This window comes from Teleopsis dalmanni, chromosome 2 (genome assembly GCF_002237135.1).
Source record: "Teleopsis dalmanni isolate 2A chromosome 2, ASM223713v2, whole genome shotgun sequence".
Taxonomy (NCBI): Eukaryota; Metazoa; Arthropoda; class Insecta; order Diptera; family Diopsidae; genus Teleopsis; species Teleopsis dalmanni.
The window spans coordinates 91161782-91178000 of NC_051847.1; the positions used below are offsets into that span (position 1 = coordinate 91161782).

Consider the following 16219-nt stretch of genomic DNA (forward strand, 5'->3'; position numbering starts at 1 on the left):
ACATTTATTTGGATTTTTTTGTTTTTTTAATGACATTACATCCCATAATACTACTATTAAATTAATAATAATATAGTATTATAAAATATATGTAATATATAATACATATAATTAAATATATATACATATATTTTATATATTATATTTAACGTTTAATATATACATTATTACAAGAGTCGGTATGTCACTCTATTGATTAGATTTAATAAAAGATATCTACCGATCCTTTAACTTGATTTTTATTACATCAGCATGTTACTCCTCCTATAAAAAAAAAATGAGAAGAGAGGAGACCGTAGTGAACTTCACTCAATTTTCAAATAGAAAAAACATTACAGCTCAATTCAAGCTTTCCCAAATTCTTCTGATTAGCGCGAGTCAGTTTAGATCAGTTCGTCTGTGAAAGTGGAGGTGTAGTTCTTTTCTTTGAATTATAAGAAGCACCGTTAAATTACCTTTCCTTAATATCTAATAAAATTTAGTATTTAATGATATCAAGTGCTTCATTTTTTTTTTATAATTTAAAGTGATATTAAATTTTGTTTTTTATTTATAAAATCCAAGAACCATAAGATTAAATAACTGAAAATATTGCTATTTGTAAGATTGCAAAGAAGTGTCTAAACAAACCAGAAAATTAGACAGGTAAGGAATTATACTAGAAATGTAAAGTTTAGAATTGAAATGTAAGTTTAATAAAAAAAAGTGAATCATGCCAACAAAAAATGAAACTATTTCATTTCAATAAAAACAGCGGGCCGTTATCAGCGAAGTGCCGGCTTCAGAGAACTGTTAGACACGATCTCACCCGCTGTCTACAGAGTTCAATGTCGAAGAGTCTACAATAAGTTTTTTTAGTTTTTGTAGTTCTCGTCGTTACCGATGGCTTTAACTGTACACTCGAACGGAATTCAGTTACTTTAATATATAATTAAATAAAAATTATTTGCAGTGCGAAAATCATTAGAATTTTTTCTTAATTTTATTTTAAAATTAAATACGATTTTACCGCTTTCCAGAGTTGTTGTCTCAATGCAGCGGCGCCGCCCGGTAGCGCCATGCCGTGCTCAAGGTGTGCGGCGGAAACTTGAACGGCATTTTTTAATTAATTTTGATTTTGGATTGGATTGGATTCTTGAGTTTTTGTTCAATTTGAATTATTATTAAAATAAATATGCGAATGGAATCAAGTCTTAATTTCTTTGTGCTCGATACACTTTGATCTCTGTGACAATTGATAATTTCTTTTTAATAATTTTTGCTTGTTTTGTGTGCAATGAAATAAGTGCTAAATATAAAATTAAAATTTATTGCATTTTGCAAAACAAACATATTTTTTGCTTTTATGTTTTTGTACGGTTCTGCCTCAATTTAGAAGCCATCTTGTTCTTCACAACGATGCATATATGACGTACGTATGTAAAGACTGAGATCCATACGTGCAGATAATTCAACGTATATATCACAATATGAAAAATGTCGGTGGGCAAAAAATTTAGTGCAAAACTTCGGAGCCTTTAAGGATCCATGATAATAGTGCAAACTGCTAGCCATGGAGAAAATACCCTGTCTTTCATGCCTACTGCACGAGCTATAATCCTAATGTACTAAACTAACACTCTTCGATGGATGCATTGATGCCATTTATGATCATAATATTTCCTAATATTCTTAATAATTATGGACAAGGAAACCTGTGCAGTTGGGTACATTTCTTATTCATTTTTGATTATATTTTAGAGTTTCTTCTAAACTAATTTATATATTGACGCATATTTTCACAATCTCATAATCTACTGTATGTGTAATGTACGTGACAGCCCTAACCTATGTCTTAAATAAAATCCTTGATGTATGCCTTAACTTCTTTTCTCGTCAACTTCAAAAAGACAGTTTTTTTTCTTAAGTTTTATAATCTTGGATCTTAATATATATATATATGTAACCAGTTCCTTTGAAAACTAAGCTGTTGCAGAGTATGTATATATGAACAGTCGTTTTGTCAACATATCTGAAATATGGGGCGAATAAGATTTTTTTATGGTTCCCTTCTTTAAATACTGCATTGCCAGTATTATACCCGTTGCCTCTAAAAGGTGAGTAGTTCCTACCATAGAAATTTAAAGAAATCTTGACTAATAGTCATAATGTTCGCATTTCTTATGAAAACAGACAATATCATTGGTTATAGTAAGAACTACTCAATACTTTTACACGTCATCTTCAGTCATCTTCATATTTATGGTTTCATAAATATTCTTCACGCAGCGGCATTTATAAGTGAATAATGGTAGGTGAATGGAGTATCTTTGTCTACTTACTAACAAAATTTCACCGAACTTATTTGTTACTTAACTATGACTTGAGATCTTGTGTAATGTCGTTTTGTATGCATCGTTTAAAAGACCAATATGAAACAGAGAGAGAGAGGGTATGAAATATAATACTATATTCCGTAAATTTAGTAAAAACAACGACATATTGAAAAATATATACAGGTAGCAATGCATGTCTCACATATATATTTTGCCTTGGTTTGGACGACGGTCATAATGGGCACGAAGTTAAAGGTAACAACCGATATTTAACTCGAAAGACTATTCACAACATTCCAAAACATTCTTGGAATTTTGTCGTAAAGAAAACTGAAAGCACGAGAAGCATGCTTCATTCAATTTTGGACGAAGATTTGAGCCAATGGAAGATTTGTCAGTGCTTCATAACATACACTCTGATAAACTATCAAAAAGATAAGGGAAATTAGTATCATGAAAATGTATGAAGAAGGAATTCGTCAACCGGGTCAACCGGATCAACCATTGTAACTGACGGTGAAATGTGCTGTTTTTAATTTGATTCGAAAACAAAACTTTCTAATAAGATCGGAAAATAAAGTGCGGCCCAAAAATCACCAAAAGACCCAAAAACGGAAAAATTCAAATTCAGAGCCAGTAAAATTAAAACAATTGTGAGAATATTTTCCAATCCAAATTGAATGGTGTATTCGCCTCAGAAGGTAAAATGGCTGTGGTGTTAATAAAATATTGACAAGTGGAGGGACTTATTTGAAAATATTTTTTATTGAACGCTTTTTAATTATAATAAGAGCTTGTAGCAATCTTATTATAAAAATACTAGTTGTTGATTGTTGATATGCAGATGTCTGAGTTGGTGATTCATCACCTCAACTCTATTATATCTGTGAACAGTTTCAAGTCACACTAGGAATATCTGAATACGGGGCTTTATAATATGATGAATTTAATGTCTTTGTATCTGCCTATGTTTATCAGATTTCGCTGTATTTTTAGGTTGCTGAGTGATTGTCAATATTTGAATATATTTTTCGACTGAATCGATTCTCAGATCTCTGTGGATATCCGCTCCTCTTACGTACCATGGGACGTTAACCAGTTTTCTTAAGGCGATATTTTACCAGTATGTATATGAATACAGATATATATATATACAAGATAGTATTTTTACTGGTTTTATTTTTAAAAGTATTATTCACATATACGCTTTAATCAAAGAATAAAGGGGAAGTTTAGGACCGGGAATACATAATTGCAAGACAGTTAATAAAAATATAAGCTTGGAGCTCTATAATGATTGTAGGCCAGAGTTCTTGACATTTCAGATAAAATGTTAGAGAGATGTTAGAGAAGAGAGAAAGCTAGCCAGTTAGTTTCCTTATCCTCGCAATAAGTAATTATGGTGCGGAAACAAAAAGTATTTCATTTTAATACGAATTGATTGGAAGCCATGCGACATCTGACTATTCCCTAAACTTAATTAAAGGATGAAAGAAAATTATTTTAATACCATGCCGGTCATCCAAATGACGGACTAAGATTTTAAATGCACTGATTGACTATAAAAAATACTTCGAAAAATTCCTCAATATTGTTATGTTGAATCTGGAGCTATTTGTGTAGTACTTTTTAGAGGTGGTAGTTGCTTTTGGAGGTGGTCTTTGAAATTCATGAATGGCTACGGGAATTAGAGCCGGCCGTTCTTGGAACTCTTTAAAATTCCTCAATCGTCTCGAGTTTTCAGTTTCACTGCGTGGAATCCAATTCAGACTATTCAGAATAAATCAGAATAAAAAAAATTAAAATAAAAACTTTGTATATATCTCATTGGATATACGACACACATATACACTGAGTATACGACACCCATAATTTGAGTAAAAATATCTTTAAAACTTTCATGGCTCTGGTTAATGTGAGCCTAACATATTATATTAAAAAATAATTGTTTAATATAAAACGAAATTATGAGCTTCTGATTTTTTAAAGATATAGTATAATGGAAAAAACAGAAAACAGTTTTTGAAACCAAGTTTGCCTTCAAAAATGCTGTAGTAGTGACTAGTTATGTTCTGTTATGAGTTCTTGAATTAGTTTTTATATTTAAGATTAAAAATTTTGTTTTTCAAAATAATTAATTTTAGAAAGTTTTTTTAAAAACAAAAAAAATATGAATTACGTAATAGTTACCTTAGGACCCGATTTGATATTTTTAAAAATAGGTCAAAAATCACTAAAATAAATTTCCAACAAATTGTCTTATAATCACAACAACAACTACAAAAAGTTCTGTTCAAAGTATAGTTTCCGATTCACTTAAGATTAGAATAGTTGAGTACAGGTTCTGGTAATGTGTCATGAAAAAAATGTTCTCAATAATTTAATTATATTTTGCTAGACATTTCAAAATAGTATTTTGTTCACATGTATAAATTGTATAATATCAATACTATATATTTATATATATACCTCTATATATACAGTATATATTAGTTTGTATATTTGAATCGAAGCTGATAAGACTAAGAAATTTAGAAAAAAAATTGCAAATATATGCAATTCAGGATTTTAGCAGACTCACTGATATTCCACTTGTTTTATATTCAAGGTAACTTATAGCTAAACAGCTTTGGGTAAATATGGTTAATGATCCTAAAATGGATAGAAATAAGAAAACACACGCCCAGACAAACCAAGGACAATCCGATGAAGATCGGGTGGAAGAAATTGAAATCATAACTCGCCACGGCATCTACAATAAGGTCTACGAAATGGCAGAGAAGTTTGCATCAACTTACGTGGGTCAGTTCGCCATTGATCGTGGCGATCGGTTATTAAAGACGGTGGAAGAAACTGCAAAGTGGAGTTTGCCACATAGTAAGGTGTATTTGGATATTTTCTATTTTTATAAATTAATTTGCATTTTATTTTTATTTTAGACAAATCTGATGCAAAACTTGAGCGTCCTTTGTCATGGTTTCCTTTCTTGTCACTTATAATCACTCTGCGTTTGACACGCATGTGGCTATCGATAGCAGCTTTAATGATTGGAAATTCTCCAGTGACACCGCAAAACATGGTTTACTTTATACAAACAAGACGTCGCAAGTTGAGGGCTATTCGCATGCATGGCATAAAAGCGATACGTAAGCGGGAAATGGAGGCAAATGCTATGAAGTCGGGTCAAGGAAGAAGAGGCATCATGTTTAAGCTGAGAAATTTATTATCTAGCGCTATTTGCCGTCCAGGGCAGCATAACGAGCGTGCCAGACGTATTTATGTGCAGTATGGCAGGAAGAATTCGGTAGAAGATGTGAGTTTTGAATACTATTTATAGTCACATAATTATATTAATGGTAATTCCATGACTTTTTACAGTCCAAACCTGAAACGCAACAAGCCGTGAAACGTCCTAGAGAGGAATGCAATGAACAAAACGAAGAAAAACCCGAACTAAATCTTACTTGCAGTGAGTTACTCGATAAATATGCGAATGAAAATTCGGATGATGATTCAGACTTTATTCCAAATCCAAACGAGGATGCGGATGACTCAACTTCTAGTAGCGCGGAAGGCACATCAGGTGAAACTGAAGTTGAATCGAATGCGGTAATTTTGGAATAAATATTTTTTTATGTTTCCCAATTAACATCTTAACTCAAGTAGGATCAACATACTAATGGAAACTCGAAGAACATAGAAACCGAAAAGAATGAGGGTGACAACTTAAATATAGAATTTTTGCAAAACGGTGCAAAAGAACATGATATGCCAAAGCCCATAATTGATATAAAGAGCGAGCCTCACTCAGAAGGCGATCAAGTGATTACACAGAAGGAAGCGAATGGACCCAGTAATGGCGAGGAAAAACAGGATGTGGATGTCGGTAATGGATATTGATTTAGTCTATATTTAACTTAAGTACACAATTGAATACGAATTAGAGCGAATAAGTTGAATTTAAATTTTTATTTAAGTACGGAATCGAATTTGAATAAGAAAACTTAAACCAAATGAAAAATCTTTTCTTTTTTATGTCGCACACTGCAAACCGTTAACAAAATTCAAAATTACCGATTTAAAATTTTGGCATTCTTTTACATTTTGAATATGTATTTTTAATTGCGATCTCTCAACAGTTAAGAAAGTAAATATTGCCATTAATAATAATAAAATTTTGCAATTGTCATCCAACTCTAAACACCACCAACGCGAACCTGAAAGTGCCGATGTAGCGCACACGGTCAATATTACTGCACTTATGGGTGAGTGTCCGACACAGATATTATTATATATACAATTCAAGATAATAACCACTTAATGTTAGTATTTTGTTTTTGTTTCTGTTATTCCTTTCATATCTTCAACCAACACCCATCCTTTTAATTCCTCATACATTTCCCTTATCATCACAGATCCTTTACAAAATTCTACACATTCCTCATCCAACTCATCTCTAGATTCCTTTAAAACCAGTGATGAAATATATATTAATGAAATTGAGAGTGAATCAAGCTCAACTGCAACATATACAGAGTCAACTTCAGCTAAACCAGAGTACACCAGACTGAATTCCGCTTCATCTTCCGAAGACTTGTTCTATAGCCCAATCGGTTTGTTTAAAATACAAAATTTTCCTTAAAATTGGTTATCACTTCTCTCATATGAAAACATCTCTTCAATTGTGTCCACGCCTTGCATGCACTTCGCTCTTTCGTCTTTAAAGAACTGCTTACCTCTCAGTTACCATGAAGCATTAGTCGTTAACTTCTCTCATAAAACAATATTTCATTTCATTCGCTTAGGTAATAACATCTTCAACCAATAAACTCAACGTTTTCTTCATTTTAAGGATCGCCAGCAGATTTTAAAACAACATTCCAACCAGTTTCCATATTAAAGAATTCAAATGCTGCACAAGGAAATCAAAATATGGGTGAGAATATAGCATGGAAGAAGAGATTATTAGTATTTGTAACGTAAATATAACTTTATATTATTACAGCTCATTCTACACCCCAGTCTAGTGAAGAAAACGAAAATAATTTTCATTCTGTGAAACCAACAAAACTTCCTCAACACTCGTCAACTCAGAGACCTCACCAAAATAATACTTTTCAACAGAGATATCGTGGAAAGAATAGACGTTAAGCTTACTCCAATATTTTATTCTTTTTTACATATACATATACATATACGCTGGTCTATATAAGTTCAAATTGTTTAAGTAAAACTTGAAATTTTTATAATCCTATTCAGAAAGTCTTTATAAAACATGAAATTTAAATAAAAGAAAAAAATGGAAAAATACTTTTGGAATGTCTTAAGCCACAGGAGCTTATATTTTTTTTTATTTTTTTTTTTGTACATTAAAACAGAAGAGTCGACATGGTAAGTTCGAAATTCATCGTTCACTGATCCTGAGAATCGAACACATTGCTCCTTACTCCTTGGGCTTGCGCCCTCCAATCCATGAGGGCACTTAAAAAAATACATAATATTAGAAAAATATAGTAAATGTTTTATAGAGATACCATATTTTCGTAACATTTCACCTTTCAAATCAATAAATCCACTTTATGCAAAACATATAAACATATAAAGTTAAAAGTTAAGATAAGGTGGCCCCAATGTAGTTTTCAAACCTTTAAGTTTTTATGCGATTGTCAGATTGTAATTCTGACAATAGGCTTAAATGGAATCCTAAGATGTTGTAAACAGCTGGGATCTGAAAAGTAGACAACATGACAGGATTTACATGACATAGGATGTGGATACGTGATAGTTGTTAGTGAGTAGAGAGGGTTATTAGGCAGTAGGGTATAGATTGGAATTGCGTGGGGTTTACATTGAAATTCAGACGGACAAACTTGACCACTTCAATTAGGTGCGTCCAAATGTTGGACGGAGGTTTATATGTGTAGGGGGCAAGAGAACAAATGGGTGACGTCTTGGAAGGTAGAGCTGTAGATCGGGCACACATTAAGAATATACGTATTTAGTTCTGATCTCAATTGAACTAGGACAGTTCTTGCGTCACGGGATAGTTGTCATGGGGGCCTGTTAAGAGCCTTGTTATATGTCGACCTTGGTCTCGAAGAGGATACTGCAACTGTGTAGAAGGTTAGAAGATTTATATTTAACTCCACTGTTGTTAGCTCCATTGTAAATAAATCTACGTTAAGAGAGGTATCGACAAATGCTTTTTGGAGGAAGGGCTCTACTGAACATGGCGCAATTGAGATGTCTATCTGTGTGAACCTAACCTAACTTAAAGTATAAAATAATTAATCTTCATGGATTGAGGTGTAATTTATTATTTCTGATATATTAAAGAGGGACATGCTATTTTTCTTTTAAGATGAAAAATAAGATCAATTTTAAGCTCACCTTACTTACTTAATGCTTTCGTACACGATTAATTTATCTGATCAGTGTAATTATACTGAGTCTAATGTAATTTTCATTATTGCAGTCAATGTTAAAAATAGTGGGGAAAAATTGTTCAAAATTCTTTAATAACCCGTGACCAAGTGAAGGTACCCGAAAAATTGGAGTCGGTTTAAAATAATACTTGGCATCTATTATTAAATTACAACCATGAATGACCTTAGCCACCGGCTACGAATAACATAGCGTACCAGCAATTTACATTTACTTTCGATGTAGTTTTTGACAGTGACATTAATAATTTTAAAAAATAGTTTAATAGTTTGCTATATCTTAGTTCAGAGTTTCGCAACTTTCGGATCGCTACAGGTCCGCGTCATTGACACTATCGTTCCGTAAAATATTCCTATTAGTCCTTGTAAAGCACATTACTGGCTTTGTACTTTAATTGTTCCTAGTAATATATATGAAAATTTTTCTGGTCTGCAATAGGTCTTGGATTTATGAACAGTGCTTTGGTTAATAATATATGAAAATTTTTCTGGTCTGCAATAGGTCTTGAATTTATGAGCAGTGCTTTGGTTAATGCTATATATTGAATGTAAAAAGTATACTTCATTAAGTAAGTTGAGAAGCAGATATACGTCACCACTCGGTTCACTGAATTGTTTATAGTAAATTTCATCGAATTCTAGGTTTTTGCCAAATTATAAGATATATTTTAAAATATAATATAAATATAACAAATGCATATAGAAATAAAAATTGATATTATATATATATAAATTAAGCAATTATTTTTTAAATTTGTTCAAACTTGAAGTCCAAATTCCCATGTGGAAGCAGAACAATGTTGCTTATATATTTCAAATCCTGCTTACTGTTCCATGTGATTCTATAATTTCGTATTAATCTCGCGAGTAAAGTTTCGATTTCCATTTCAGCAATGCGTTTTCCAATACATGTACGTGGTCCAAATCCAAAGGGTAAATAGGTAAAAGCATTGGTTGACTTTGCCATTGGACAAGCATTTTCTCCCGACTTCAGCCAACGTTCCGGTAAGAACTCAGCACTTCTCGAATAATATTCTTCTGAATTGGACAAGGCCATTATACCCATTAGCACTCCAGTACCTTTTGGTACCCTGTAACCTGAAAGCACTAAATTTTTAGCAGCCATTCGAAGGTTCCCCGGCGTGATTGGAGTAATACGTAATGATTCCTTGATGCAAGCCCGCAAGTACGGCATTTGCTTAGTGTTCGCTTCAGTTAGCGGCATATGCGGTTGCGGTAAGATTTTGTATAACTCCTCCCGCAAACAATCCTGTTTCGATTGGTTTTTGGATAACAGGTAAAGCGTGGTAACAAAAGCCGATGAGGTCTAGAAATTTCAAACTGTTTCAATTTAATACATATGGATTTCATATTAACTTACCGTATCAATTCCTGCCATTAGCATATCCATTACCATAACAATAGCTATTTTTTTATCCAATCTACACAATTTTTCCAAAACACTTATGGCCTCTTTATTTCCTTCTGCTTCAAACCTTTTCATAGCTGCTTCTATGTAACTTATGGTTATTTCAGTTATGTTTTCATAGGTGCGTATTAAGCGCTTAAAACCAGGTGTCTCCACATATTTCCAAAATGAAGGTGTCACGTCGTACTCGTAGGAATATTGAAACATATCCGACATATTCTTCGCAAGCTTATGTGCGTTTACATCCGGACTCTCACTCAGGAGACCCATACGCGTATTCAGTGCTATGAGACTTATAGACTCGAAGGCCCACATTTTAAGTTCATCATGAAAATTATTGCTCAACATATTGGTTTCGGGATCACGCAATGCTTCTAATCTAAAAAAAACTTTATCAATTAAATTGAAATGTGATTTGGTTCCGATATTTTACTTTATTAAAAATTCGTTGGCGATTTCATCAATTTGTGGTAAATTCTGGCGTACATTTTGTACTTTCATTAATATTGGGTTTACTTTGTTACGTATGTCGGCCCACATCTTACCTTGTCTGAAGTTTTCATTTAATAAATTTAATTAATTTGAAATTTGAGTTAAAGCATTACTTACTCAGATACCAGACCTCCAATTCCTTGAAAAATGTCAGGTCTTTTAACCTTCCGATAATATGTAAAACTGTCCAAACCCAACCTTATAGGCCATACGCCCTCATTTCGATACACATGTTCAACGTCGTTTGCATTATAAGTGAACACATAGTCCGGCTTACCGAGCATTCCTTTAATTCGAAATATATCGCCATATGTGCTGTGCAAGATTGTGTGCATGTCAATCAAATTCGCGTTATGAAGCTTGCCTGTTAGGAAGATGAAAAGGAGCTGGTATATAAACATATTTCTAGAATTTCTGAATTTCTATAATGAAGAAGCTATAGACTTTGACGTATATGCAAAATATTATGATTTAATATATACTATATAATAAAAAGACGACAGTAAATGTTATCGGTAGTTGCAAAACATTTAACGGTAGAACACACACCTAAAAGGAACTACATAAACCCACGCCCGGGGTATCCATGCATCCATTTACACTTTTAGCAAATTTTTATTATATTGTATTCTAAGTAAAATGAAATCGTTTTTTTTTAAAGGTTAATTTAATATTCAAATAAAAATGGAAAGACCTTTTACTGTAAGGTCAATGAATATGTACAAATTGCTGTATATTTGAGAAGAAAGACATTATTTAAATATGTTTGTATCCTTCATAGGGGGATATCCATTAATGAGTTATAAATAATTTACTTCAAATAATTAAAGAATGGTTATAAAACCTTAGTTATATATACCATATATATATGGTGTAGTTAAATTGTCGCAATAATATCAGTACAGAAAATATTTAAATGCTTTCTTAGTCAAGAAATAATGGACATCATTATACGATACACAAAATAGACAGCTGAAAACATATATAAGTCTTCAACGACAAGCATACTATAGTAAGTCTGACGAATTGGTATACTATAGAGATAGCTCAGATTTATGTATTCAAAAAAATTCCCAAAATGATGGACTCAACTCGGAGCCAGAACCTACTCATTATAGCATGGAGTAATAGGAGTTATCCGGTTTTGCTCAATTCTATGCTTCATAAGGTTTGAAAGCGTGAAAACAAAGACTTCGCGCTTACCTAAGCAAACGTCTACACCAATTGTAGTTTTATAGGTATTGTGATAAACATCAACTTTGCTAGATATTATACCATAAGCCGATTGATTAACTCTTGTTTCCAACAATCAATAATTGGTTACACTTTTCGCATTGTATTGATTCATCTGTGTCCGTATTATGCTGCCAAACTTATTAAAATTAAAATAATTTATTATAAAATAAAGGTTCTTTGACTTTCATTAATGTTTATAACGAAAATTATAGAGGAATGTAAAACTCTTGTGAATTGCCATGTAGAAGTTCGATGAATACATGGGTAGCCTTGGTGTGTACTTTCATAGATGTCAACTTTGTCCGCATGAAAACATATTTAAATTAATAAAAAGTTTAGAATCTGGAACTTCAATATGGTAGCATCACTGGCTTATAAGTATTTATATTATATTTATAGTTGCACAAAACCTAAAGTGGATATACCGGTATCCGGGTGTGTTCTAAGGTTAAAATCTATTTGCATATATAGAGTTGTAGGATTTCATCAAAATAAAATTACTGAAATTTAGAGACTCTTAAATCTTACATTTCAATTGAGTTTATCTGAATATTTCCATACTTTTTGTTATTTGATACTAATGATAATATTAGTTTGTACGATAATGACAGCTGCTTTCACTTGTTCATGGGAACCAAGCAAAATATCGGATAGAATTATGAACATTTTTTATAGTTCAAATAAACTTTATTATTTTAGAAATGGTCCGTTTAGTTAAGTGGAAATTTGATTTTATCGGCAACTATTCTTTCCGAAATATTTGGAGTACTTTGCTTTTACTACTACATAACATACAATAGGCACTAAAGCCTATTGGTTTTACACGATCGCCTATAGGTATTACACGATACAATGTCATTACACACACAATAACATTTATTAAGAATGGACGTTTTGGTATTCACTTCCGAATAGTGTAACTTTCGAAGTACTATATTTTGATGTGTTGAAGCTGACGAAGGTAGTCTGGAAGTACGAAAACTGCATGGACTATTTAATAAAGAAAGTAGTGTGAGTATAATATTTGGATGTGCTCTTTTTTTTGTACTTGAACATGACATTTAGACCAATCGATCATTTTTAGTATATTTTTATACGGATTTTAAAAGAATTAAGTAAGTAAAATGGCATATTAATAAAAAAAATTGAAAATAATAAAATTTTGTTGTGATTCACTACTGTTCAAAACACCTCTTATGAATGTTAAAACTAAAATTTAGTAAATCTAGTGTTTATAAAATATTTAAAAAAAATTCGAAATCAGTTTTTTGTTGTAAGAATACCGAACTCCACAAACTATCTTTAAGTAAGGTGCTCATCTCTCTCTCCCTCATCCTCATCTCCCAGTGGAGCATAGGGCTTTATGATTGTAGTGTAATAATTCTGCACTGTTTAGTAAGAATTAAAGCATAACGAAAAAAATTTCAGTGTGGGAAAAATTTTATGAAATGCATCAGTGCCATATAATATCACCCACATATATTGTTTTGTACCATAAATGATTACTAAATATAGTATTTATTACCTCCGGGAAAGTAATCCATTAGTAATTGAATACGTGTTGGTCCAGGCATTGTATTGAAATCCTTGGCATTCATCCATTCCTCGTCAGTTCTAACGGTGTCTTCCATATTGGCTGAAACTACCTTAAGGATTAAAGGATTTTAAAAACTATTTTTTTACGATTTAAATATTATTGGACGAAACAGTTAGATTATAGGATATATTAGGACTAGGTAAGTTGCGTTGGAAAGACCAAAAATACTGAAATGCGGTTTTATATATAATAAAAATTTTTTTCTTAATCTATAATCTAAATTGGTGCAACATAATTCATTATTCACTATTCATGTTAATAGAAACTAAGAATAATGATTAAAAAACAGAGTATTATAAATTACAATTATTCCCAATAACTGTTGCGAACACCTCGGACTTTGAATCTGTATAGATTATAATTTGATTATTGTAGATTAGATTAACCATTAATTATTTAATAAACAATAAAGTGTTTATGATTGCAAATTATGTTATTATTAATATAATAAGTAAAATTAGTAAATATTGTTAAAACATTTATTGAACAGTGTAATAAATTAATTACAGTGATTTGATAATATAACATATTGGAAAATGATATTCATAGATAATGTAATCAGAGTTTAGAAATTGAAAAAATTCGCTGAGTAATAAATTGGACGGCTTAAGATATGAGACGAAATTGAAAGAGATTTCATGTTGAGCATAAAACAAATTACATCAAAGCCTATATGAGGGCTTTATAAAACTATATATATTAAAAAAATATTTATCTTATTTATTAAATTATTTTTCAGAATAAGTATTAAAAAGCTATTAGTAAACTAATGATATTTTTACATTAAAATTATAATTTATATAATTTATATAAATTTAAATTTTAATGATTTAAAAATTAAACCATATATAATAATCAAAATCTACAGAAACAAAACAAAAATATTTACATATGTACATGTGTGTCCACACTGAAATACATATATAGGTGAAACAATTCTTAGTTAAATACAGATCAATCCGTCACAGAAGACGGTAACATATGGAGATATACATAACGATTGATGGATACAAATGTATGACGGTTATTGAAAACATTTCAAACAAATGAGAAAAATAACATAAATAAGCAATTGAGGACACTGTCTTACACAGTGTCCGCATTCGGATATATAGTAAATGTGCGCTCCTGGAGTAACTAATCTTTGTTATTGTTTTTTTCTTTTCTCTCTACCTTAATTTTTAAAACGGGAAATATGGTAATATATTGTCCTTTGTTATTTATTATTTAAATATTAATACTTAAATACTAAAAAATTTCATATAATTGCCACAAAATTTCACAAATCCGTTTTAAAACTGCAACTGATTAGTCACAACGTTTCGTTTCTGTTATTTGTCTGCAAACAGGTAATTTTGTCCATCATTCTGTCTTTGAAGAACAACAAAGTACACATAATAGTCTCATAAAATTTTGCAGATACTACCTGCGCACAGTCCACGGACTATGTGGACGAAGACAATTTTAGCAACTGGATTTTTTTGTCCAATGTACTCGACAAAGTAAAAAGCAATATTATCAGTTGATATATACGATTTGTCAGTGAAGATACCTGTGATAAACTCAAAGATTTTTTTGTTTATCAGGGTTAATAATCGTAGTGAGTATATTTAACATCTGAAGTTTGAAAAATAATGTTAGAATTTTCATTTTAGTTTATCACGTAAATAAATATTAATACTTTTTCTATTTACAATATAATTCTCATCCGATTTAAATTATGATTTCTATAATAAATCAAATCAGAGCCCATATAATTTGCAGTTGATTTATTAATCTTTAATTTGATATATGCTGTATGTTTTTATTCAATAAAATAAAAGATTACTTGATTAGTTTTAAATAATTTTATTTTTAGATATTAAAGTGGAGTGTATCTTCTCTGAGGTTTTTTTTAAGGCATTAACCATTCTTTTAATGAAAACATATTCAATAGAATATTATTATTATTATGGTTTCATAGAAATATTCATTTAAATTATAAAAAACGGGCGCTCACGTTGCCTAATTGTAACTTCGCTCATGCACATTGTTTGACCTTGTGATAGAAAAGAGTGGGAATCGGTTTGATTCTCATACCTGTTGCAAGCGAAGAGCGCCAAACGAAAAACTTCGTTCTTGCAATTTTCGCATTTCCATTAGACGCCAACTTCCTATGCCAGTAAAAAATTTGTTGATTTTATAGTTTCGCATGTTTATAGTTTATTTACGAACAAAAATAAAATAAAGTCAAAAAAAACATTTAACACGAAAGACAATAACAACCAAACGACTGAATGCACAAATCAAGACTAAACTGAACTGCACTGAAACTGCACCGAAACTATTTTTATTATTTGTTTGTTTCCTGTTTAAAAGAAAAGTTCTACCACTGCGTGCTTAAAGCTTTAAAGCTTTTGATGTTTCTTTTCGTTTTTCAGTACTGAAAATACTGAAATATCGTAATATTACGGTCTTGGCGAAAACGCTTGAAAACAAGTTTTCTCAGTTCAATACATAAACCATTAAAAGCTCTCATTGCAATAGCTATGACAGTACTGCTCAAAAATCAATCAGAAAAATACTTAAAGAAAGACCGTATTAATACCATGCAGTCAGATCAATGCATTGAGACCGTATTAAAATTGCAATGAACCACGCGGATATATTACATTGCAGTAAAAAATTAATGCAGTCTATAGTTTTTCAATATGATTTCCTACCATTA

At 31.2% G+C, this 16219-nt stretch overlaps 2 protein-coding genes across 4 annotated transcripts; one reads left to right on the forward strand and one right to left on the reverse strand.

Moving 5' to 3' along the window:
• Positions 1-548: 548 nt before the first annotated feature.
• On the forward strand, positions 549-7625 carry LOC119685648. 3 transcript variants are annotated; one of them, XM_038099994.1, is made up of 9 exons: positions 549-645; positions 4924-5192; positions 5255-5628; positions 5694-5924; positions 5982-6201; positions 6455-6580; positions 6731-6928; positions 7168-7251; positions 7321-7625. In XM_038099994.1, exons 2-9 carry the CDS (start codon positions 4955-4957, stop codon positions 7464-7466), a joined length of 1617 nt encoding a protein of 538 aa, XP_037955922.1. In that variant the 5' UTR covers positions 549-645; positions 4924-4954; the 3' UTR covers positions 7467-7625. The 3 variants fall into 3 exon arrangements, with proteins under 3 accessions (XP_037955922.1, XP_037955923.1, XP_037955924.1); XM_038099995.1 differs by lacking the exon at positions 6731-6928; XM_038099996.1 differs by lacking the exons at positions 6455-6580; positions 6731-6928.
• A 1833-nt stretch (positions 7626-9458) lies between these two features.
• Positions 9459-15817, reverse strand: LOC119685650 (cytochrome P450 12b1, mitochondrial). The gene is made up of 6 exons (XM_038099997.1): positions 15592-15817; positions 13441-13561; positions 10797-11043; positions 10621-10737; positions 10140-10566; positions 9459-10085 (listed from the first exon to the last, which is right to left on the reverse strand). The coding sequence occupies exons 1-6, from the start codon at positions 15703-15705 to the stop codon at positions 9507-9509; spliced, it is 1605 nt and encodes a 534-aa protein (XP_037955925.1). The 5' UTR covers positions 15706-15817; the 3' UTR covers positions 9459-9506.
• Positions 15818-16219: the final 402 nt, after the last annotated feature.

Bases quoted from the DNA above. Each gene is read 5' to 3' on its own strand.
- LOC119685650 (XM_038099997.1), bottom strand. From the start codon at position 15,705: ATGCGAAACTATAAAATCAACAAATTTTTTACTGGCATAGGAAGTTGG. The intron at 13,562-15,591 runs GTATGAGAATCA...TTAATCCTTAAG, and splicing joins GCGCTCTTCGCTTGCAACAG to GTAGTTTCAGCCAATATGGA. The intron at 10,567-10,620 runs GTAAAATATCGG...AGTTTTTTTTAG, and splicing joins GCCAACGAATTTTTAATAAA to ATTAGAAGCATTGCGTGATC.
- LOC119685648 (XM_038099994.1), top strand. From the start codon at position 4,955: ATGGTTAATGATCCTAAAATGGATAGAAATAAGAAAACACACGCCCAG. The intron at 5,193-5,254 runs GTAAGGTGTATT...TTTTTATTTTAG, and splicing joins AAAGTGGAGTTTGCCACATA to ACAAATCTGATGCAAAACTT. The intron at 5,925-5,981 runs GTAATTTTGGAA...TAACTCAAGTAG, and splicing joins CTGAAGTTGAATCGAATGCG to GATCAACATACTAATGGAAA.